At 40.6% G+C, this 23,381-nt stretch overlaps 1 protein-coding gene across 5 annotated transcripts in view; it reads right to left on the reverse strand.

The window, feature by feature from the left end:
* Positions 1 to 17,421, reverse strand: part of map3k5 (mitogen-activated protein kinase kinase kinase 5) — a 56,540-nt gene extending 39,119 nt beyond the window's left edge. For 3 of the 5 annotated variants that reach the window (XM_061753052.1, XM_061753051.1, XM_061753050.1), the window contains exons 1-3: positions 16,547 to 17,421; positions 3,013 to 3,152; positions 1,053 to 1,076 (exon numbers count right to left, since the gene is read on the reverse strand). In XM_061753052.1, the coding sequence (XP_061609036.1) occupies positions 1,053 to 1,076; positions 3,013 to 3,152; positions 16,547 to 16,970 (588 nt within the window). In that variant the 5' untranslated portion in view covers positions 16,971 to 17,421. Of the gene's footprint in view, positions 1 to 1,052; positions 1,077 to 3,012; positions 3,153 to 10,676; positions 11,246 to 16,546 lie in introns of those variants that run through there. The other 2 variants (XM_061753054.1, XM_061753053.1) reach the window with 2 other exon arrangements.
* Between the last annotated feature and the right edge of the window lie 5,960 nt (positions 17,422 to 23,381).

Raw genomic sequence — 23,381 nt, forward strand, 5'->3', positions numbered from 1 at the left:
TTTCTAAAATGTTGGTTTCCTTATTTATCGACATGCAACATCATTCCATGCAGTTCTACCATAAATGTTAGTGCATTTCTGGTTAAAGGTTTTTCACTTTTGTTAACTGTGATAAAACAATTCTTTCGAAAAGTGCATAACAAAGATTAAAAAAAATACTTTTGTAAATATTGAGAGAGTTATATTGACATTTGTACCTCATTCTCAAGATAATTATTTAGTGATGTTTTATTATATATTAGCATAACTAATTATTTTAAAATCAAGCATTAATTAGAAATTAATTACATGTCGTTATACTGGTCTAAGTTTTGTAACAAAATGAGGGGGGGGGGGGGAATACTTCTTCAATAGAGTTAAACAGATTCCAAGCTGCGCAGCTTGATGTCCGACAAGGTCTTGAATGAAAAAGGAAGGAAGATGATTATGAATGATCAAAAACACAGTCTTAATATTTGCACTACTAAATGCAGGCGGCGAGTGAAGGGCTCTAACAGAAGGAAAGAAGGAAGCAAGCAAGAAAGCAAACTACGTGCACATAAGAGAGCTCCCACTCTTAACGTGAGTGTTAATCAGTTCACGACAGAGTATGAGTCAGTGTTCATGCAGCAGGGCCACCACCTTTCACATCACCTCTGACACTTATTAAATCACTGCTTTTGGGAAAGAAAAATACTTTCATTTAACTCTTGTATCGTCTGCAATTTGGAGATTTAAAGCCCCTTTTCTCTTTCAACAAATTTATTTTAGATTTCACACATTGTGCAGTAGATCTATACACTAGCTTTTGTTTTTTCACAACAAAAATAATTTATATTAATATATCTTTTTTTTTTTTAAGAGGGTCAGTATTTTGGAATTTATTCAAATCACATCAGGTTATTTATTGTAAAGTTGTAAGTATGCAGGTTATATCCAGTACATTTGCTAAAACCAATGAAACAGTTGTTGTCCAGAAAAATAACGTGATTAATCATGTAGCATTAGGCTCTGATGTGTGCGTGATGGGTGATTGAGGAAAAAAAGAGAGAGAGGCATTTTTCAGTACTTACAGTGTTCTTCTGGCAAATTATTTCCTGATGGACAACAAACGAAAAAAAAAATACATTAAGAGATTCAAACATAACCATTTTATTTGCATTACTGGAATAAAAAAAAAAAAAAAAAAAAGCAAGTTAATATGTATGACTTAAAAGGCGATATTACAATACAGACAGCTGCACAGAGGATGATATATAAGATTAGAATATGCACTTATTAAAGCAAAAGCTATATATATACACACACAAACAGAACCATTACATTGTCACCATCTAATGAAAAGTATGCATCTCCAGATTTGATGAGATTCCCCCTTAAAACAAGGAAAAGTGATTTTTGTGTTAAAAATAAAAATAAAAACACAATTTGGAAATGCATGCCTTTCAATGGTTAGATCCTGGAAATCTACTTATTTAAAGATCCCAATTTAAAAAAACAAACAAACAAAAAACATCCAAACTCTTAATAGACTGTTTATAGACATGGAGGCTCCCATCCACAGTAGTTAATGGGAAATGCATTTTGTACTTAATAACACTGCAGAACGATAACTGCAAACCACAGAATAATGTAAATGGAGCAAATCCTCCGATACTAGCTTCAAAGTACTCTCCAAAAAAGAAGCAGTAACGTGCAGCAAAACAGGACAATGGCATTTTGCAAAGATTTTCATTAAAAAAAAAAATATTATATTATTATTTTAATGGTGATTAGCATATCCAAAATGTGATTATTAGGGAAGTGTAGAGGGATACTCAAGTACCAAGAATCTGATTCTTAACGCATCGATCTTTTCATCATGGTATAATCACTTTGGTGAGACAATTACCGAAGAGCAAGGAGGCAGGAAGAAAGAAAAATAAAGTCCCCAAACGGGCCTTCAGACTGGTATGGCTGCTTTAAAGCGCCTCGTTGTCGGCCGTGAGTGTGCGCACGTCAAGGAGAGGTGACCGCGTGGACCAGTTTCGGGCTGGCTGTAGGTGCTTAAGCGCACCTCTTTGTCGAGGCACTCTTCCAGCCCTGTGCAATTCTAGCAGTGCCACACCACACCAATTTCGTGACTAAGACAAACTACTACGTACATGGTTGTCATACATAGTGAGATTCCTCCCAGTTCTGTTCAACCAATACTCTCCCAAGCGAAAAAAGGAAGGTCCATAAAGGTATGCTTGGAAGAGTTTGTTGTGGAAAAAGCACCGTCAGGATAAACGACTACAGAGATACGTGAGGCAGGTCAACATCTTCAACCTTGGACTCCAGAAATGTTCATCTGGATGAATGGACAAAATTTCCCAGAAGAGCAAGAGGCAAGAGCAAGAAGCAAAGCAGCAAAGTCCATTTACACTTCCTGTAGATAGAACTCCTATGTGTCCCGATACCTTTGGCCACATAGCTTCCGTCATGTTCCAAACTCGACAGTGTGTCAGGAACCGGACAGTCACGGTTCAGTGTGGACAAAAAGAAAATTAACACTAAATGTTGGATTTAGATGTATGGTCTGCTTCCTGAATACAGTCAAGGTGCCTTTGAGCAAGGCACCACGCTTCCCTATGATTTAGCTCAAGGGGTGCAGAAGTTTTTGAGCGCCCCTTTACTCTGACATCTCTACTTGTGTGCCTGCATTTGTCATCTGGTGTTGTGTGATGTGCAAAACAAAAAAAATAATACAGTATTATATAGATATATAGGTACAGTATTCTAGTTATGTGTTGTGACAAGATCTAGTTACCTTTAGGCTAAAAACAAATGGGTCCGCACGGCTACTTTCTAAAATATCTCCCAAATTAATATGCTTCCATCAAAATTAATGATGCATTTGGGTGTTGCTGGAACAAAAACTAATTACTTTGTCAATCAAATAATGGCCCACCTTGCCCAAATATAACCTTTAATCGGCAATCTTGAGATTAAACGGCCTTGGGTTTTTTGTTGTTTTTGTTGTCCTGGATGCCATTTGGGATGAGAGCGTACCTGCAGAGACTGGAGCGACTCGGAATTGGTGTCACAGTACAGGATGATGTTGTTGGCCATGCTGAAGCTCTCTCGGACTCCCAGGTGGTAGAAAAGAGACGGTTGGCGGAAAGCGTCCGTCATCTCCACAACAGCGATGTCTGATGGAGACAAGCAGGTACTACTTTATTGTATGTCAGGCGCCAGCATGAACACTTGGACGGCATGCGGTTTGGAGAAATTTAGGACTTATTACATACTTGCAACAGTCGCTTTACAGATTTTAATATTATAGGCGCATCTCAATAAAACTGAATATCGTCGAGTACATTTCAATAATTCAACTCAAAAAATGACACTCATTTCATACAGAGTCATAAAGCACACAGGAAAACGATGCAGATGATTGACGAGAGCTAGCCAGCTACCGGTAACTGGCAGCGAAGCCAATTAGCTCTCTTAGCAGATGCAGATGTTACCAGCCAGCATGGATTTACGCACCGAGACCGGCGTATAAGAGTCCATGGTCACGATGTCGCAAAAAAAGAAGTTTTCCCTGCGGAAAATGTTGTTACCAAAACAAATCAGCCAAAATGCATCAGCTCTCTTATCTGGTATTGTGACAAAATCTGTGACCCCCCCCAAAAAAACTGTGATCAGGACTTAACCGGAGGGGGTTGGGGGTCAGGGGGTATAGAAAGTTTTCAAATAATCAAATTGGATTTTCCATTTGTTGGACAATGATGCCTTTATTATGGAATAGTACAAGGAGTAAGGATTCAATTGTGATTTGCTAGTCATTAGGGTTAGGGTTAGGGTTAGGGTTTGACTTACTGTCAAAGTGAATAGCCATTGGGGATTTAGACGGCAAGTCCGAGCTCTATAAATTTCTACATTATAAATCTTCTCTCATGTAACAGACTAATGTCTTGAGATGGTGAATTTTTGTCTTGTATTGTATTGTATTTTTGTATTTTGTAAGTATTGTGTTTGACTTTGAGGCTCCACTGTGCAGTATATCCAATTTCATAAGCCTGGAAAGTCACAGAGGCAATATGTGAGCTAAAAGCGACTTTATATAGCAAAAAGGTAGGAGGGGGGTCAGGCTTGATAATCAGAGGTGATAATAACATGAAGCTGCCATTTGGAATTTTTTGGTTCACTGTTGATTCTGGTGTCAGGAAGGCAAGGAGCGCTAACTAACACAGAGCATTTTCAATGCGATGGTGGCTCCTTTCATCTATTCAACATTGCCGATGAACACAAATACAGCCAGTACCACATTCACTCCGGGTGGATTCCTCTGTGCTGGATCAATAGGTCAGGTGAGTAAATATTACCAAGGGTCAGTCAAGCCAGCAGGAAATAAAGCTGCTGGTGAAGGGGTGGAGAATTCCCAGCCTCGAAAGTGAGGCTACCAGCATAACAGATCGTAGGCAACCAACAACATATTCATATTCATAACAACATAAACAACAGCATTTGTTGGCCAACAATATGACTTTATTGCTTGTGGAGGAAACGCCTCTATGGAGCCCCAAACATCAGTCCAGGTTGTACTCTAAAGGATGGAGCCACTGATTAGAACAAGAACAAGAACATGTTGGTGTGACAGAGGTGCTCACAGACAACAGAGCAGATGTGTTGTCATCTGTTATTAACTGTTAAGACTCTCGCTGTGTGCGAGTGTGTGTCTGTATATATATATATATATATATATATATATGCCATATGGCAAATTTTATGGCCTCTTTTGCTGAACATATTCACACTGAGCTGTTGTTTAGCTGCAGTCACAGTGCGGATGACAAACATAGTCCGCCATAGTAAAACTAAACCTGACAGTACCTAATAGGGCGTAACACAACTTGGAGCCGGTCCGTAGTGTGACTGGAAGCATATTTACTCCCCTGCATCTCACACTCAGTGCCCACAATTCTTCCAAATGTAAGCCATGCGTTTAATTTACCTACAATGCTCGCTGCGGCTTTCTTATTGGACTTAATGTTGAATGTGTGGCTGTGAGAAAGAGACTGGGAGAAAAAGAATGTGAGCGCACTGTGCAGTGTGCATGTGAATACATTTCTGTGTGTTTTGGTAAAAGAGATGGATTATTGAATTAGTTGCTGACAGAAAACTAATACCAACATTTATTGAGCGGCAGTATACAGTACATGCGCCCCCCACCGCCACAACCCTCGCACGATGACGGCGACTCTGGAATCGGGTTAGGTAGGAGCGCTCCATTCGACTCAACAAACATATGCTCCAAAGCTGCAAGGCGTCCATGGTTCATCCATAGAAAGCTTTGGCAGAACGTGGGCAACATGACGGACCCTAACAGAGCGTGACGGGCCGGGAGAAAACGTACTGGCATCCGTGGAAAACTGTACCGTGATAGACCACCACATTTCGGACAAACAAGATTGCCCAAAACATAGTGTAAACATATCCTTAGCGGCCTGTGGTCGTGCGCAGCGATGCAGTGTGTACGAGATGTTCTGCGTTCCAGATGAGCAGCCACCATCCTCGCATCAGGACGCCTCCTTTGTGATTGCTGACGTGGAAGGGGGCAAGTCAGAGCAATCATCAAGCCTCTCTGCTGCACAGCCATGTGTTACTTCTAGATCTACTGACGCGTTTTGACCACTGATCTTGTCATTTCTCACAACAGTATGCCAGGATATCATCTCTGTAAAGTTACACTGGTGAAACCTTGAGATCAAATAATAGTTCTCCTGTGTTTTTACTTACTGGACAGAAGATGAACTAATTGCATGCATCCATCCATTTTCTATACCGCTTGTCCTTATTTGGGTCACAGGTAAAATGGAACCTAACGCAGCTGACTTTGGGCACCAGCTATTTGCAGTGAATTAATTCCCAGTTCAGTAATATAACTAGAATGTTGGCTTTCACGGATTCCTGTTGTAGACACTTTAACACTTTTTAAATTTAGGACGTCATTCACAATTTATGTTTCTATCGATGCACCTTTTTCAAGATAATATCCTGGCATCTTTTTGTGTGTGTAAATATATACACGCGTAAACCCCACCACACACACACATACATGTAATGATTACAGTCATTACATATTAGTAAGGATTTTGATGTGTACTTTGTTTTACAACATTAAACACATTTAAACTGCATACAAAATGTGAATGAATTTAGTTTACTTGCGTGCAGATATTGCTTGTCTTTGTTCAGCTACACAGAATATTGTACAGTATATTCAGATGATTTTGTGATATCTTAACAATGTAGCACAGCATCTGAATGCATGCCACTGAGTCAGCTGACATGGCAGTATGAACAGAGCTGCGTAGAGAAGTCAGCGGGGTAACGTGAGTCGCCCTGTCACCCATTAAATCAGACTTGAGGCACCGGATCGCAAGTGTTCACCGCACTTGTCCTCACTGCCTCTTGAATAAGTAATGTAAATCTATGTTAAGATGAGATGGATAGAAACAAATAGAAGCAAAGCAACAAAATGAGGCCCTGATACTTTTAGCGTAACTCCTACACCACAGACCTGCGACTGTTTATCCAAACCAAATCGATTTTCTCGCCTCCTGTTCAAAACAGAGCAGGCATAATAATTCAATATTCTCTTCGGCTTTCAGCAGTGCTCAGCCTCCTGCAGATGGTTTTCCTTTCCCAGGAGTGCCTCAGTGGAATTGTACGCCTCCAGAGGTGCTACACCGATTGTGGTGCTTACTGACACTGCAGTATAAAATAGATCCTTCCCCAATTCCAGTTACTCTTCTCGGATTGAGGACATACGGAGCAATACAATCTAAAAATCACAAGAAACTGTTCAAGTTGATATGGATTATACCTGTGATATCTACCTACCTAATTATCTGCCATCCATCCATCCAAAATCAATTCATCCCATTCGTTGGAAAAGTTTGTCCTGCATCAAACGTCACTTTTTCTTAGCAATAGCATTGCAAAGTGCTTAACATCTAGGTTAAATTTCTTCTGCAACAAAATACTTGGGCCTGAAATACATGGGCCTACTTGCTGCTGCAAAGTAGTGAAATCCATGTCACTGTCATTTCTAGACGTAGCAAATCAAAATCATCTATTCATGAATGGTCAAATGCAAATGCATCCGAATATGTAAAGTCACAGGCCACCGTGAGATTTAATGCTCAGTGGTTAGCACATCTGCCCTACAGTTCTGAGGTGTGGGGTTTGAATATTCCTGTGTGGCATTTGCATGGTCTCTCCGTGCTGGCGCGGGTTTTCTGTGGGGACTCTGGCTCCCTCCCACATCCTAAAAACATGCACGTTACTTTAATTGAAGACTCTAAATTGTCCATAGGTGCAATAGGGTGGCGACCAGTCCAGGGTGTACCCAGCCTGTCAACATTCTCTTCTGGTAACAGGACAATGTATCCATATTCTGCATGATGGTATGCACACCTATCCTACTAATGCATCATGTTGTGATCGGGCCATTGTAAAATCACTCCAACTACAATAGTGGCAGTAAGGTTTACAGTGGGCCAACTGTGTGGACCTGCAGTTTGCCAGCGTTTCGCATGAATACAGCACATGCTATTGTATAATCAAGTACACTGGACCAGTACAGAAGATGATGTAACCATGGAGACAGCAAGGGGACCGCTGTAAAAAATTTAACCATCAGTCGTTTGCTGCTGAGGGTTGGAGAAAGAGGTGAATGTCAGTGTGAGAGTTGCGGGAGATTGCACTGGAGTTTGTCCCACCCTGAACACACAGAGGATTTACTGTCTCCGTGCTACACTGGAAACTGTTTCCCACACTCAAAAAAAAAAAAAAAGGAAAGGAGTTTTCTTTTCAGGGAAAAAAGAACCTCGGAGACAGTAACATCTCTAGTTCCCTGCCAACTTTCCAGTAGCAATAGGTGTGGTGCTCTCGACCACGATCACCCCTTGTGCTGAAAATGATGTCTGGCTGTAAACCAATAATAGAGTAAGACCCTGGAATATGACCCGAATGAGTATTCGCATCATTGCTTGACTTTCATGAAAAACAGAGGCCATTGTGACTTGCGCGTAATGATAGGAAATGTGTGACTTGAGATGCTGCACTCTCATGTGCGACGTTTGCATGATCGTCGTGTCTCAACATATCGTAAAATTTGGACTATAAGCTGCAACAGAGTGTCACCTTCCAATATTAGCTTCTCTTTCATTTACCAGAATTGCTTTTCTGTAATTAATTTTTCTTCAAGCTCCATTTTAATTGTTAGCTGCTCACATTTTTAAATCGAGTTTAAATTACAATTAAATTTGAAGTTAAGTTTCAATCAACACATTTAAGCATTTAAAAAAAGGTATTCAGATGTACTCTGCTCAAGTTCATCATGCTGAAAATGTGACGTATTATTTTTGCTGGGCATATTGTTTTGGCACTAGCAATATTTTCGCTTCTGCATAACTTTTCACTGTTTCCACTTGTTTACTTCCTACGGTAAGGTTGGAAGCGTTTGTTTTCTCTTGAAATTGTATGTGCTCTGCACTCTCTTAATCTGCAGCGTTTAGTTCATCATGAACAATAGGTAAAAGTTCTCTAAATGAGAGGCAAAGTTAGGGCTGCAAGATTATGGCCAATGGAATAATCATGATTATTTTCATCAATATTGTAATCCTGATTATTACTCACGATTATTCTTCATGCTCGGGACAATACTTTATTTTTATTCCACTACTTTTCAACAAACAATATTCAGTGCAAAATTAATCTTTAAATAATAATAAATGATAGATAATTAATAAAAAAAATTATGTAGCCCGAAAAAAATTCTACTTTTTTTAAAATGCAAGAACATTAAGCTGAAAATCCCCATGAGTATAGTAAATTGTCAAGGATGGGTACGTCTCCGTTGTTCTGCTTGACGATTGGTCAGTCGTGCACGGTCACAAACTGCAAACTACTCGACAGTTGTGGTTTCCCTCTTTATTGACTTCTGGCGTTTTTTTTTTTCCATTGCAGTCTGGCCAGCCAAAAAGTTGAAGTCCAAGGCAGCCACTGCAACCATTGTTAATAGTGTCTTACCGTGTCCTGCCGGCTCTCTGCCAACGTGCTGAGTGGGCTAACTTTAAAATAACAGCTTCATATATTACTAAATTAGACATCAATGCCATTTCAGGCTTTTATTTTGAAGTTGGCCTCGGAGCACAGTGAAGCCTTAACCATGCGTTCGCCCCCTGGTGGCTGGCTGACTAGGTTGCGGGCACTGCTGCGAATGAGGCACTTCTCATATGCAGCAGTGCCCGCATTTGAAATTAAAAAATAAACCGTGCACCCCTCGGCAAAGTGTTCTTCAAGTATGCTTCAAGCTGTTTATTTCGCATAGATATTCATTCCAAGTATGTTGAACACAGCATCACTGCAACTGTCATTAGTCTAACGTATGTCTGCTAGCTTAATGATAATATGGGACACACCATAGACAAGCTGACAGAAATTAGCATCACTGTTGCAGTTGTTTTAAACCATCAACAACATAAAGATGGCAGCACCACATAGAAATATAATATCCAACTGTCAGATATATATTCTCTCTGCTCTGTGGAAACAATTACAACTGCTGGAGTGAACATTAGCTTTAGCTTTACGTAGTGTAGTTTGCCGACCACGCACACAGTCACGCTAAAAAAACAAACTAACTATTTATCGTTTATCTAGTGGACGCGCCTTACATACACTAGTGTGTTCAAAAGACAACATTTTACAGTAATATGATTGGTTGGTAATTCCCTGCTTCATCAAGGTGCTTTGTAGTCACTGTCTCTCAGGAAGCTGCAGGTATAAAGAGTGCAGTGCTCGAGGGAAACTCCAGGACTCATAAATAATGACACATCACTTTGCAAGTAGAGGAAGGAAAATCAAGACAAACATTCTCAAAGACACGTGCTGCTGACACCTGATACACTTGCATGAGCAGAAAGAGACAAACAGGACTTTGTAATACATTCTCAATCACATTTAATTATATGTGAGGCCAAATTGGCACGCTAAAGAAGAAAACATTGTCAAAAAGACCAAGTAGGCAGACAATGCTTATTTAGACATTCAGATGCTGTGCCACCCATAAAACATGAACCCTTCATTTCTTGTTCATAACAAAACTGAAGCATATGATGCAGGAAATGCAGCCAGTCTACCAGTCGCCTCTCTCTTTTTTTTTTTTTTTAAACCTCAAGTCCCCTTGATTTGCACACACAGATTTTTTTTTTTTTTTTTTTTACTAACTTGCTGTGCCCTGGTTCCAAGGACGGGAGGGGTGGTGGGTTGGGTGCTGAGAACACGATGCCAATTCATCTCAAAGCTGACCAGCATGCTGAGAGGAACCAGCACTGGTACAATTGTGTAGATTTATGACTTTAAACTGCTTGCTCAGCCAGAAAGAGATATAGTTATTGACATTTTGTTTGTGCGTGTGTCAGGGCCGTACGCTTAACTTTTCAACTTGATTCACTTCCCATTTCTTCCTTTGCAGCAAAAGACACTTTAAACCTTAAAAGCTGCAATAATCTTGCATTAAAAGTTAAAATAACAGCATCCAATTCATTTTGACAGTACACTGAGCCATAAAAAAAGACAGGAGCATATCAGCCATTGTTACGACAAACAAAGGTGTCGGTACCATGCAGTGAAAATGGGGTTTTACCACCTTGACTTACTTGTCTTGTCAGCAGCCATTTGTGTCGATTCACCCCAGTGACCTTTTAAACAATGTCTTTAAAACACTGCTTTAATTATGTTACAGAAAAAGACTGCTACATCCCATGTGTCTCTTGGAATCATTTTACTGTTGAGGCTACTTCAGATTTACTCTCTTGCGTACCCATGCGAGTCACTGAGCTGCTACCTTATCATTGCACTATCATGACTCAGTAAGTTCACTGTTATACGCTGAGTTTGTAAGATGTTGGCTCCCTGCCCGTGCCTTTCCTAAGCAGCACTTAGGGGATTGAAACTATGGTTTAACCAATTGAAAGCTGCTCTTACAACAGGTTCGGCTTGTCTGACAAATACCCTCTTGAACTACATTTGATGGTGAAATTCCCCCCCAAAAAATTTATTACTGTAAAAGAGGTCAGACTTGGCACCTGATCTTGAGGCTACAATGCAATTTGCGAGAAATCTTGGTTCCTTTTGAGTGAGTGAGAGCGAGAGCGAAAGAGAGAGAGAGACACACACACACACACAGACTCACTCACTCACACACGCGCACACACACACACAACCTTGAGAGTCTAAGTGCAACCCCGCCCTCACGTGCCACAATGGCGGTGGAGTTTCTCACCGAGTGCCCTGAGGGCTAATTTGTTGTGACCTTGTGCTCTCTCACCTGACACGCAACTGAGCATGCAGAGTCAACAAGAGGGGATAAACAACTTAGCAGGGGGCCAGCTGATGGGATTTCAGCACAGAAGCTTTCAGGTCATCAGCTGATAAAAAAAAAATTGCGCTGGAGAATCTTAAGGCGCTATTAGCTGAATCTTGAAGACAAAGTGAGGATGCAGGGTAATTGCAAGAACTAATTTCACATCAACACCACACAGACTTTGAAGGTTTGAGTCCAAATCTGGCTGGATAATGATAAAAAAATAAAAGGCTGAGCAGGGAATTGCCAATATGACCTAATCGCTAGACAATAACGACTTTCGAAGTAGTGTATGTGGTAATAATTATAGTACAATGCAAGCGATAAAATCAAAATAACAGACGAATGCTCTGACATCCCAATGCCAATCAGACATAAAATTCTACGCACAAGCAGATTATGTAAGAAGTCAATGTCAAGACATCCATCCATCCATTTTCTGAGCCGCTTCTCCTCACTAGGGTCGCGGGCGTGCTATCCCAGCTGTCATCGGGCAGGAGGCGGGGTACACCCTGAACTGGTTGCCAGCCAATCACAGGGCACATAGAAACAAACAACCATTCGCACTCACAGTCATGCCGACGGGCAATTTAGAGTCTCCAATTAATGCATGTTTTTGGGATGTGGGAGGAAACCGGAGTGCCCGGAGAAAACCCACGCAGGCACGGGGAGAACATCCAAACTCCACACAGGCGGGGACGGGGATTGAACCCGGGTCCTCAGAACTGTGAGGCTGACGCTCTGACCAGTCGTCCACCGTGACGCCCCAATGTCAAGACACTTATAGTAAATTTGATGTGCAATTAATGGGGTACTTATGCCTGATAAAATCATTATTAGTAATACAATCAGTGCTTTATACATTCTTCAATTGAGACATCATGAGTGATATGCATTTTTCCCACATTTAACATTCTGCACTGCTTGTCTTCATTAGGATCACATGTAACTGGAGCCTATACCGAATGACTTTGGGCGAGAGGGAAAGTACACGCTGGGAAGAACAGAAACCAGAGTATCCCGAGAAAACCCACAAACGTGCAAATGTTAACATGTATTTGTAAGAAGTCAATAATGATAAATGCTAAACTTGTCAACTTAGGATGTGTCAAAATGACCTTCTTTTTCTTTTTTGTATTATAAATGGGATGGAGTAATCACTCTCAATGTTTTGAACTCCTGTTTGTATAGTGCAGAATAACTCTGCCTGAAGTACTTTAACTTCCCACGGCTGACTTCATGTTCTTCTTTTGACAGTAAACCTGTTAAGATGCTGCTCGCGGCCAAGTAGCGCACTTCATGCTGCTTCAAGACATGTTTAATTAACAATCAACCCAATTCTGGGAACACACTGTATAAACAATTACCAATTACTTTATAAACAAACACCATTCACACCTCTGGACAATTATTCATCAATTAAGCTGCCAAGCATGTTTTGGGGAATGTGGGAGAAAGCCAGAGAAGCAGAAGAAAACCAATGCATGCACAAAACGCGTTTTTGTTTTTGTTTTTGTTTTTACTTACATGCATATGTTGAGTGATTAATCATGTCTCTTACTGGTGCACTCCAGTTTCTGTCAACCAAGTACAATAGCAGTTATCATCAAAGCAGCTGGTCACTTTTACAACAAGACGTTCAAGCCTAAAATATTTTATTGTCTGTGTTGAGCAAATGAAACTCTGAACCACCATCTGTGTCACAGAGGTCGCTATTTGGAACGTACAAGCTAAGTGACCCACACCATTCAGGCTGGATGAAGCAGGAGCTACATCCGCCTGTTTTAACTCTAAACTGGTGTTTCAATGCAGGATAGCGATCGGTAGCTTATTTGCATAGAAGCGTAGATGAAGACATAACACGGCATGCTCTGCTTTGTGACAGCTGTGCAACTTTTAACTTTCTTGTGTATATATGCTCAAGGTTTGTACTGTACATCCTCCCAGCCCAAATCATTCTTGTCCACAGCACCACGTGACCCAAATACTTAAAGGCCAACACCTTCTTGTTGCATTTGACAGTGACAAACTGTTTCTCCATATTAACAGGCAGCTGCTGTCTGGCCAGGAACCTGCTGCGGGATTTCTGTGCCAGGCTTTCATCACTCACTGGTACACAGTCGTTCAGGAAGAGGCGACGCTGTGTGCGCGAGCAGATACTGTGCGTTTCTGGGAAAAATGCCTCGGCCCTCCCATGTGAACTGTGAAACATTTCCACTGAAGTTCAGAAGAAGATAAACAAATGGAAAAAAAGGGGAACCTACTGTGTTTGTACAACCAGGAAAGTAATGTTATGAAGCTTATGTTGTGCAGTCACTGTTGTCATTGTTACATTTCATGTAATATTTATATAGTGTAATGTTTTCGTTGTACACTGGGGGAAACCCCCCCCCCCCAAAAAAAACAACCCAAAAAACACTTTTGTTGTTTTCAGCTTTAGCTTCGTATCACCACAACATCCAGCATCCAATAATTTCATACACCGGCCACTCATGCATTGCCACCTCTTTGACCACTTTGGAGAAGTGTACAGGTCAATAAAAATCAATTCCTTAATAGCTATGAATGAATGGAGAGCATTAATTCAGTTGTCTATATTAGTTACGTTACACCTCATCTCACTGAAATGGTAACTACCCACAACAAAAGCTACATTATGAGATTTTGAATACTAGACCTTTTTGAACTCAGCAACATATCGTGCACCTTTTCATTCCAGCTACATTCCAGCAAGTTGTGCTTGCAGTATCCCGAGGAAGGGCAAGAGATTGCTGTCACAAGATTCTAGCATGTTTCTCTACTTTGTGGGGTCAAGTAGAAAACCTGGGAAAAAAAGGAAAAAAATTCACACTCACCTTGACACCTATGGACAATTTATACTAGTCTTCAATGAACCCAACATATTGTAAGTTTTTGGAATGTAGAAAGAAAGCAGGAGTACACGGAAAAGTAAGCACACGTAAGCATGGATAAGGAAATAAAGTAAAATCTGCACAAAGGAGGGCAGGAGCCCTGATTGAAACCCAGGAACTCTCAACTCTGAGGGAGAAACGTTAACCGCAACTCCACCATGCTGCCCATTTTTCAGTTCAGACGTTACATAAAAAAATATTCCTCTATTGGACGTTATTGCGACTGAGGAAAGCGGTACACACCTGTTTTCCCCAGTTGCGCAGTACAATACGGCTAAAGCAGGAGTCAGTAATAAAATAAGTATCTACTGTACATTGAAAAGGGAGATCTTTATGTGAACAGACTCACCTCACGACAGTAATCATATGCCACTCATATTATGGAAAATTTACTTTTTATTGTTAGTAAACAAATAAGTGGGTCTCTGGCGACCCTGTCCACTAATGGAGTATGAAAGTAAACAACCACATGCGGTGTATCTTTTACTATCTGCCTATTTCTGAGAAGCCATCAGAGTCTCATTTACATAATAACCACCCACACAATGATTTTCTCCACCAATGACATGGTCGAAGATCCAGAGCCACTTTCAAGCGACGGCTTAAGTCCGGCCGCCTGACTACACTGTCTGAAACACAATAATTCAGTGGCACAATCTTGCAGAAACACCCACAGGTGCAAAGCCAAAAGGTAAGCAGAGTTGCATTGAGTTTTGTTGGATGCACAGATTGCTCATCAGCTAATAGTGTAAACTGCACTTACTTCACTGCAGAAAAAATGAATACTACATATCATTTAAAGTGTTTACACAGCTTGACTGGCTATCAAAAGATTGTCCAGTTTGTCTACTGGAAAGAATATACTGAAAATATGTGCGAACAAGTTCTTGCCTGAGCAAGTCAGACCAAATGGTGAAATGAAATGCTAAACTTTGGTGAAGTTTACTGAATCTCACGTGCGTTCAACCAGGAGCAAACAACAGTGTGATGTGACGACTGCAGCCTCAAGTAGTGGCACACAAAGCGGAGTGCAGAGCTCAGAGCAACCTGTCTTGCAGGCATCAAAGGTGCAACCTTTGACACTTATAATTGGACAATGAGAACAATCCAGCACCATTAGTCATGTCGAGTGACTTATTATTATTTCCTTGCACGGAACACTCGAAATCATGGGTGCCAAACTTGTTTTAAATCACAGGCAGCAATGTAGTTATGGTTGCTCTCAGTACACCAAAACTCACGGTCGGTTCACATTCGGTAATATCGGAAACAAATTGCAAAAACAAAAAACAAAAACAACAGAACAAAACAAACAAAAAAACCTTTGCTTATCTTTTGTATAACAGGAACAGACTTAATTCCATTCAGAATAAAACAGCCATCATATGATGACTGCAAGCCAAAAGCAGAGCTGCACTGTATTAGCCTACACACTAGTTGTGTGCGTGTGTGTGTGTGGCGAGAGCTTGAGGCAGTTACACTTCTTGCCACTGACCTAATACACAAATGTTCTGTGTAAAAACCTTGTTTGTCTCCGAGTACCACTATAAGGCGCAACATTAAAATACAGGAGCGCAGGGGGCCTAGGAGTTCATCAAAAAACGAGACAGAGGTTGTATTCCGAAAGTTGTAATATTACAAGAGATCATTTCACTTTCAAGAATAAAGTCCAAATTTTATGTGCAAAAACTATACACTACACCTAAATAAAGTCATAATATTACAAGAAAAAAACCTAATTATACAAATATTATATAAGTTACAATTTTATGGGAAAAACAATGTCCTAATTTTTAGAGGAATAAAGCTGAACTATTACTAGGACAAAAACTAAAATGATCTGAGACTCAAGACTGAACACCACAATATCAAAAACATTTACGACAAGAGAAAAAAAATCTAAATTAAACACCAATAAAGTTGTTGTATTCGGTGAATAACAGTTGTAATTTCTGAGACTAGAGTCAAAATCTGAGACAAAAATATAATGAAGTCAAAATGCTATGAGCAAGAACTGTACCTAACAATGATTCATTTCTAATGGATTGCACATAAATAGTTTTTTTTTTTTTTTTTTTTAAGTTAGAAGTCAAAAAAGTTCAATACAACCGAACTGTACTTGGGCAGTGATTCATTGGCGCACCACGAGAGGGAGCCCGCGTACCGCACTTTGAGAATCACTGCTTTAAGTCGTTCCAAGACGAGACAAAAGAAGAGAATAGCAGCTCGATTCCTGAACTTTGGTCCTTACCCGCATTGTAGAAGCGGTCCAGCACTGTGGTCTCGCCAAAGTCCAGTTTCCCAAAGTGGACCGTCTCCAGTTTGCTGCCCACGGTCTCACAAGCGTCCTTGAGGCATTGCAGCGCGACGCACTCGGCGTTGTTCTGCTGGTTCGGCTCGTTGTTGAACACATAGGCGACACTCACCGGCCTGCTTTTGCCCGACTTGCCGGTGGACAGCAGACCGCCGCCGTCCACCGCACAGCTCCCGGAAGTGTGGCCGTGCCCCCCGCAATCCTGCCAGAAAGTCCCGGCTGCTGGAACCGCAAGACCCGAGGCTCCGGCAGCTCCTCCGCGGGCGGTGCCGGCGCTCTCCCCGCCGACATCACCTCCTCTGGCGGGACAAGCCCCGAAGCGAGGGACGGGCAAGGAAATGCCCTCTTGCTCTTGACTCATCTCGAGCGTCTTTTAAAGCGTGGATCGACAGGAGCAGCGCGGCCGCGGGAGCTCCATGTTTACGGTTACGCGCGGCGGTTTACGCGCAACGCCTCACACCTGCACGGGCACGACGAGCGAGTCTCGCGGGGGCTCAACACACGTCAACGCGCCGCAAGGCAAAGTCATGCCGCAACTGTTGCAGCCTGCGCGTCACGGCGATTCTCTCCGAAAGACTGCACAAGAAGCGGAAAAAAAAAACCAACCATCCCCGCTGCTGCGGGGCCTTCCGTAGACAGATCCGCGCAAGTTGCGCAAAGCTGCAATGTCACCGCTGCAGAGAGGCAGCGAGACTCGACGTTAAAAGTCGTGCACTCCCCACAGGAGGAAGTACGCGATCGACTCAACGCAGTAGAGTAGTCGAACACTGGCCAGTTTCTACTGTTTAGCTTCTGTTCCGTCAATTTGCAGCGCGGTGGGCGGTGGGCGGAGACAACGACGGGAAGCCTCGTGGGTGTGGGCGGAGACACGGGGACCGCGTGTCAGGCTCTCAAAGGTAAAGCCGTAAAGGATCGGTCGCCGGAGCAACGCGTCTCTACAGTCCAGGCAACTTTACTTCAGGTACAAGACAGGTTGATAAATAATGCATATATATATATATATATATATATATATATATATATATATATATATATTTGTCTATATAGCAGCAGGGCTGGGCAAACATTTGTGCTCAAGGACCACCTTGGAGCTATAAATCAGACAGAATGGCCAGGTCATTCTTAGATGAGGTTAAATTAAAAAAAAATTAACAAACGCGTGTATTAATTATATTAAATATGATCAATTTTTCATCTTATCATTCACAATCAATTAAATTCCAAATAATTCATCCATTAATTGATTTTAAACTTTAAATGCACGATTAAAATGATTTATTTTAACAATATTTTAATTTTGTGACTTGAAACATGGATGAAACAAACAAAATTAATTTTGAATTAACACGTTCAAGGAAAAACTGGCTAAATTGATTTAATAAATAAAATGATTTATTTTAATATTAAAGTAATAATTAATGTTCATCATAACTAATTCAACAATTATGTATTTAATTTAAAAGTTTTTGCCAATATATTTGAATGTATTATTTATTTATAGCATTATAATAGTACTAATAGTATAATAATGATCAGTTTACGCGTGACGCTAGTAAGGATAATTGGATCAGAAAATGGATGGATGGATGGAATAACCAGATTATATAATGAGAAATATGGATGAAAAATATATACAAATGGATAAATACGTTTTAATTAACCAATTTTAGGAAAATAATAGCTATATTAATGGATCAAATAAAATGTATGCACATTTCCAAAATGGTTTATTTCTAATCAATTTCATTATGATTAATGGACTCGTTATTACTCATTAATTTAACAAGTATTATACAATCATTTGGCAAAATGTATATGTAATGCTGGTTATTTTACAAATATTGTATTATTATTTAAAATTAAGGAGAAAATTATTGAATGAAACAAACGAATACAAAATTAAGAAAAGTGTATACATTTTTACAAACCAATTTTAGGGGAAAAAAAACCCTTGCAAAATTATTGCAGCCCATATTACTACTTGTACCCTTGACAACAGCGTGCATACTCGGTGGGCCAGATTAAAGAACAGAGCGGATATTAGGACGTAATAGAATGACGTCATCATGACCGTTTCTCTTGTATGATAAACACAAAGTAACTCCAAAATATACCACAATATTCCTCGCACTTTAATTATATTTTATAGTAACTAAATTGTTTGAACAGCAATGAATCGATGCAATTTGTCCTGACAAAATATGAACTATGTGCTGAAGGTTTCTGTAGCTTCTTTCTGTCCTGTTTCAGGGGGACCTCTAGTGGTAAAATTATAATATTACATTCTACTGTGGAAATTTCTCAAGAACAATAAAGACGCTGATGCACAACAACACATGAGAACAATGCCTCGCAAACACAAGGAAAAAAAAATAAAAAATCCCTGATTTGATGACATGTGATGAAAATATCATTAAAGTCGGGCCTTGGTATAGACCAGAGTAAACGTTACATTCCACAGAAACAGCATGCTGCTTTTCTAAAAACAAAACAAAAATGAATATCAATTTTGAAAATATATGAGAACTTTTTTTAGAGCTCTGAAAAGCCTCTGATAAATCAGTTTTACTTGCCTAACTAATCTGTACAATCTGTCTCGACCATTGGTGTCGAACTCAAGGCCCGGGGGCCAGATGCTGCCCGCCACATAATTTGATGTGGCCCGCGCAAGCAAATCATGCTCGTCAACCACTGTGATTTTTGATGATCCCAGCAGATCACTTTTCTACCACTAGATGTCACTCAATAACAGCACATTGATTCATTGCCTTCATAAAGTGCTACACTGAAGAGTGCGTGTGAAAATGCTGTCACATTCAATTCGTCCACAAGACTGTGTGATGTTACGGTCTGCTCCCGGTGGCCCCGTGGCGCAACCACATGATACTAACATTTGCATTCTGCATCAGTGTCTCTCCTTCATACCCAAATGACAAGATGTGATTCATGAGCTAAAATCAAACATTTGTATGAGCTATACCATTTAGAACATGTGTATTTCAAACATGAAATACTTGCTGACGGACAGAAAACGACATCAGCAATCTTAATTAATGAAATCTAATTAAATGAAAACAGTGGACTTATGCAGTCTTTCCCAACCTTTATTGGCCAAAGGAACATACTGTACAGTAATTTACAATACCAAAGTCTCATGGCACACCATCAAACAAAAATATCACAAAAGTTATTACGTATATACTGAAATATTGAGGATCTTGTCTCAATTTCCTCGCAGATTTACTTACTCAGAGTCCCATCTTTCTGCTTTATGAATGACAATTGGTTATGATGTACCTTCTGCCGTCTATAGAAGAGCATTTAATTGTTCTGGTTGTCACTGTACATTACTGGCATAGATAGATTAACAAATATTTCCACAGTGAGTCACTGCAGGTAAGGTTTGTTTGGCACAGTTTTTGTTCTGACACAATCACGGCATTTGTATTATTCGGGCCTATGACCAGCATTGACTGGGTATTAGGGCACAGGCCGGGAATCAAACCTGCGGCATTTATGTGAACGGCAGCAGTATGTAACACGTCACAACCAGTGCACAAAAATCAACAAAGATACTGTACATTGTTGTCTGCGTGACAAAAGTGTTTTCCGCAAGCTGTTTAACAAATGCCCCGTGGATAAATGCATGTCACCTTGTCCCTTTAATATCATTAGTGGTGGTTTGATTGTTCGGCAATTGAGCGAATGTACATTTAAGGGTTGAATTTGTTCTCGAACACTTAATGCTATAATTTAGTTAACAGCTACTCACCAACAGTGTTGATCTTCCTTTGGGGAAGGAAAGCTCACAGAGGGTAATGACACTGACAATGATACACTCTTAATGCCAGTGAAAAGGAAACATAATGAGCTTTGAATTGTTTAGAGTGAGCCTATTCATATCATATTCATCAGTCTGGTACACGGCAGCCAAACTGCTTGGAAGGTTTGGTTTGTTCTGATCACATCCACTTGTCACCCTAATAATGTGTATTTAGGTTCATTTGTGATTATGGTAATGCTGTTGAAGTTGTTGAAATGTTGAGACACATGCAGTTGTTTGACTTTGATTCTGTGTATTATAATATGTCATCAAACATATGGCCATTTATTAGTCAAAAGTTAATTGGATAGACGGCACGGTAGGCGACTGGTTAGCACATCCGCCTCACAGTTGTGAGGACCGGGTTCAAATCCCAGCCCCGCCTGTGTGGAGTTTGCATGTTCTCCCCGTGCCTGCGTGGGTTCTCTCCGGGCACTCGGGTTTCCTCCCACATCCCAAAAACATGCATGGTAGGTTAATTAAAGACTCTGAATTGCCCGTAGGTGTGAATGTGTATGCGAATGGTTGTTTGTTTATGTGTGCCCTGCGATTGGCTGGCAACCAGTTCAGGGTGTACACCGCCTCTCACCCGAAGATAGCTGGGTAGGCTCCAGCACTCCCGCGACCCTAGTGAGGATAGAGCGGTACGGAAAATGGATGGATGGATAGAAAGTCACAGTGGTATAAATCAACATTAAATTAACAAGGTAAAATGAAATTATTGCCACATATCTATCCAATTATCCATCCATCCACACAGACGAGGCCGGATTTGAACCCGGGTCCTCACAACTGTGAGGCAGATGTACTAACAAGTCGTTCACTGTGCCGGCCACTGTGACTTTGTTCATGTTCATTGTACAATGATGTTGGGTGGATATACAGTAGTCAAAACTATAACAGTGACATGAATGTGCAAAACAGGCTAAGTCACTGGGTGCAAGACACTTTAGCACAATGAACTGTTGCCCTCTGATTTGTTCATATACTGTATTTACATCCGCCATTTTCTACACCACTTGTCCTGCTCAGGGTCGCAGGGAGCTCGGCCATTTCCCAGGTGACTTTGGGCAAAAGAGTCTCCACCCTGGACTGTTTGTCAGTCAGCCACAGGGCATGTTTATATTTCATTTTGTTAATGTACAAACCCAATTCCAATGAAGTTGGGTCGTTGTGTTAAACATAAATAAAAACCGAATACAATGATTTGCAAATCATGTTCAACCTATATTTCATTGACTACACTACAAAGGCAAGATATTTAATGTTCAAACTGATAAACTTGATTGTTTTTAGCAAATAATCATTAACTTAGAATTTTATAGCTGCAACACATTCCAAAAAAGCTGAGACAGGGTCATGTTTGCCACTGTGTTACATCACCTTTTCTTTTAACAACATTCAATAAATTTTGGGAACTGACGACACTAATTGTTGAAGCTTTGTAGGCGGAATTCCTTCCTATTCTTGCTTGATTTACAGCTTCAGCTGTTCAACAGTCCGGGGTCTCCGTTGTCGTATTTTACGCTTCATAATGCGCCACAGATTTTTAATGGGAGACAGGTCTGGACCGCAGGCAGGCCAGTCTAGTACACGCACTCTTTTACAGCGAAGCCACGCTGTTGTGACACGTGCAGAATGTGGTTTGGCATTGTCTTGCTGAAATAAGCAGTGGCGTCCATGAGAATGACGTTGCTTACCATACCATCACAGATGCTGGCTTTTGAACTTTGCGTCCATAACGGTCCGGATGGTTCTTTTCCTCTTTGGCCCGGAGGACGCGATGTCCAAAATTTCCAAAAACAATTTGAAATGTGGACTCGAATGTGTTCCTGAGCCCATGTGGTGATATCCTTTACACATGGATGTCGGTTTTTGATGCAGTGCCGCCTGAGGGATCGAAGGTCACGGGCATTCAATGTTAGTTTTCGGCCTTGCCGCTTACATGCAGTGATTTCTCCAGATTCTCTGAACCTTTTGATGATATTATGGACCGTAGATGATGAAATCCCTAAATTCCTTGCAATTGTACGTTGAGGAACATTGTCCTTAAACTGCTGACTATTTTGTCACGCACTTGTTCACAAAGAGGTGAACCTCGCCCCATCTTTGCTTGTGAATGACTGAGCAATTCAGGGAAGCTCCTTTTATACCCAATCATGGCACCCACCTGTTCCCAATTAGCCTGTACACCTGTGGGACGTTCCAAAAAGGTGTTTGAAGAGCATTCCTCAACTTTCTCAGTCTTTTTTGCCACCTGTCCCAGTTTTTTTTGGAACGTGTTGCAGCCATAAAATTCTAAGTTAATGATTATTTGCTCAAAACAATCACGTTTATCAGTTTGAACATTAAATATCTTGTCTTTGTGGTGTATTCAATGAAATATAGGTTGAACATGATTTGCAAATCATTGTATTCTGTTTTTATTTATGTTTAACACAACGTCCCAACTTCATTGGAATTGGGGTTGTAAAATATAAAACAATGGGAATACACATAATTCACACTAGTCTAATATCTTTATCAACAATACAGGCAATGTTTTAAACATAACATTTAAAAAATGTTAAGGTCACACAAGTTATAAAAGAAGTTACGGACTGTATAATATTATTCACCTGCTGATTAAGCGTTTTGGAGCCGTGGTGTATACCTAATTTGAGAATTGTATGCATTATGCATCACACTTTTTAACGTTCTCAACTTCCATTCAAGTTTTAAAACAAGTCAACTACTTTACTGTATATTAAAATTTCAAAACAATACATTGTTTATTAATTAAGTGTCATGGCTTGGACGGACACGGAAACATGCATGCACTGCTTGGGAGGCAATGCTCTTCACATAAAGCCTACATTAACTAACTTTGCAGTGTACGTACAGTTCTTCTTTTATTATTCTTGTTGCGCAGCCTAGACGGAGACATGTTTAGCACGTTGCGCTAATTTC

This window comes from Phyllopteryx taeniolatus, chromosome 18 (genome assembly GCF_024500385.1).
Source record: "Phyllopteryx taeniolatus isolate TA_2022b chromosome 18, UOR_Ptae_1.2, whole genome shotgun sequence".
NCBI lineage: Eukaryota > Metazoa > Chordata > Actinopteri > Syngnathiformes > Syngnathidae > Phyllopteryx > Phyllopteryx taeniolatus.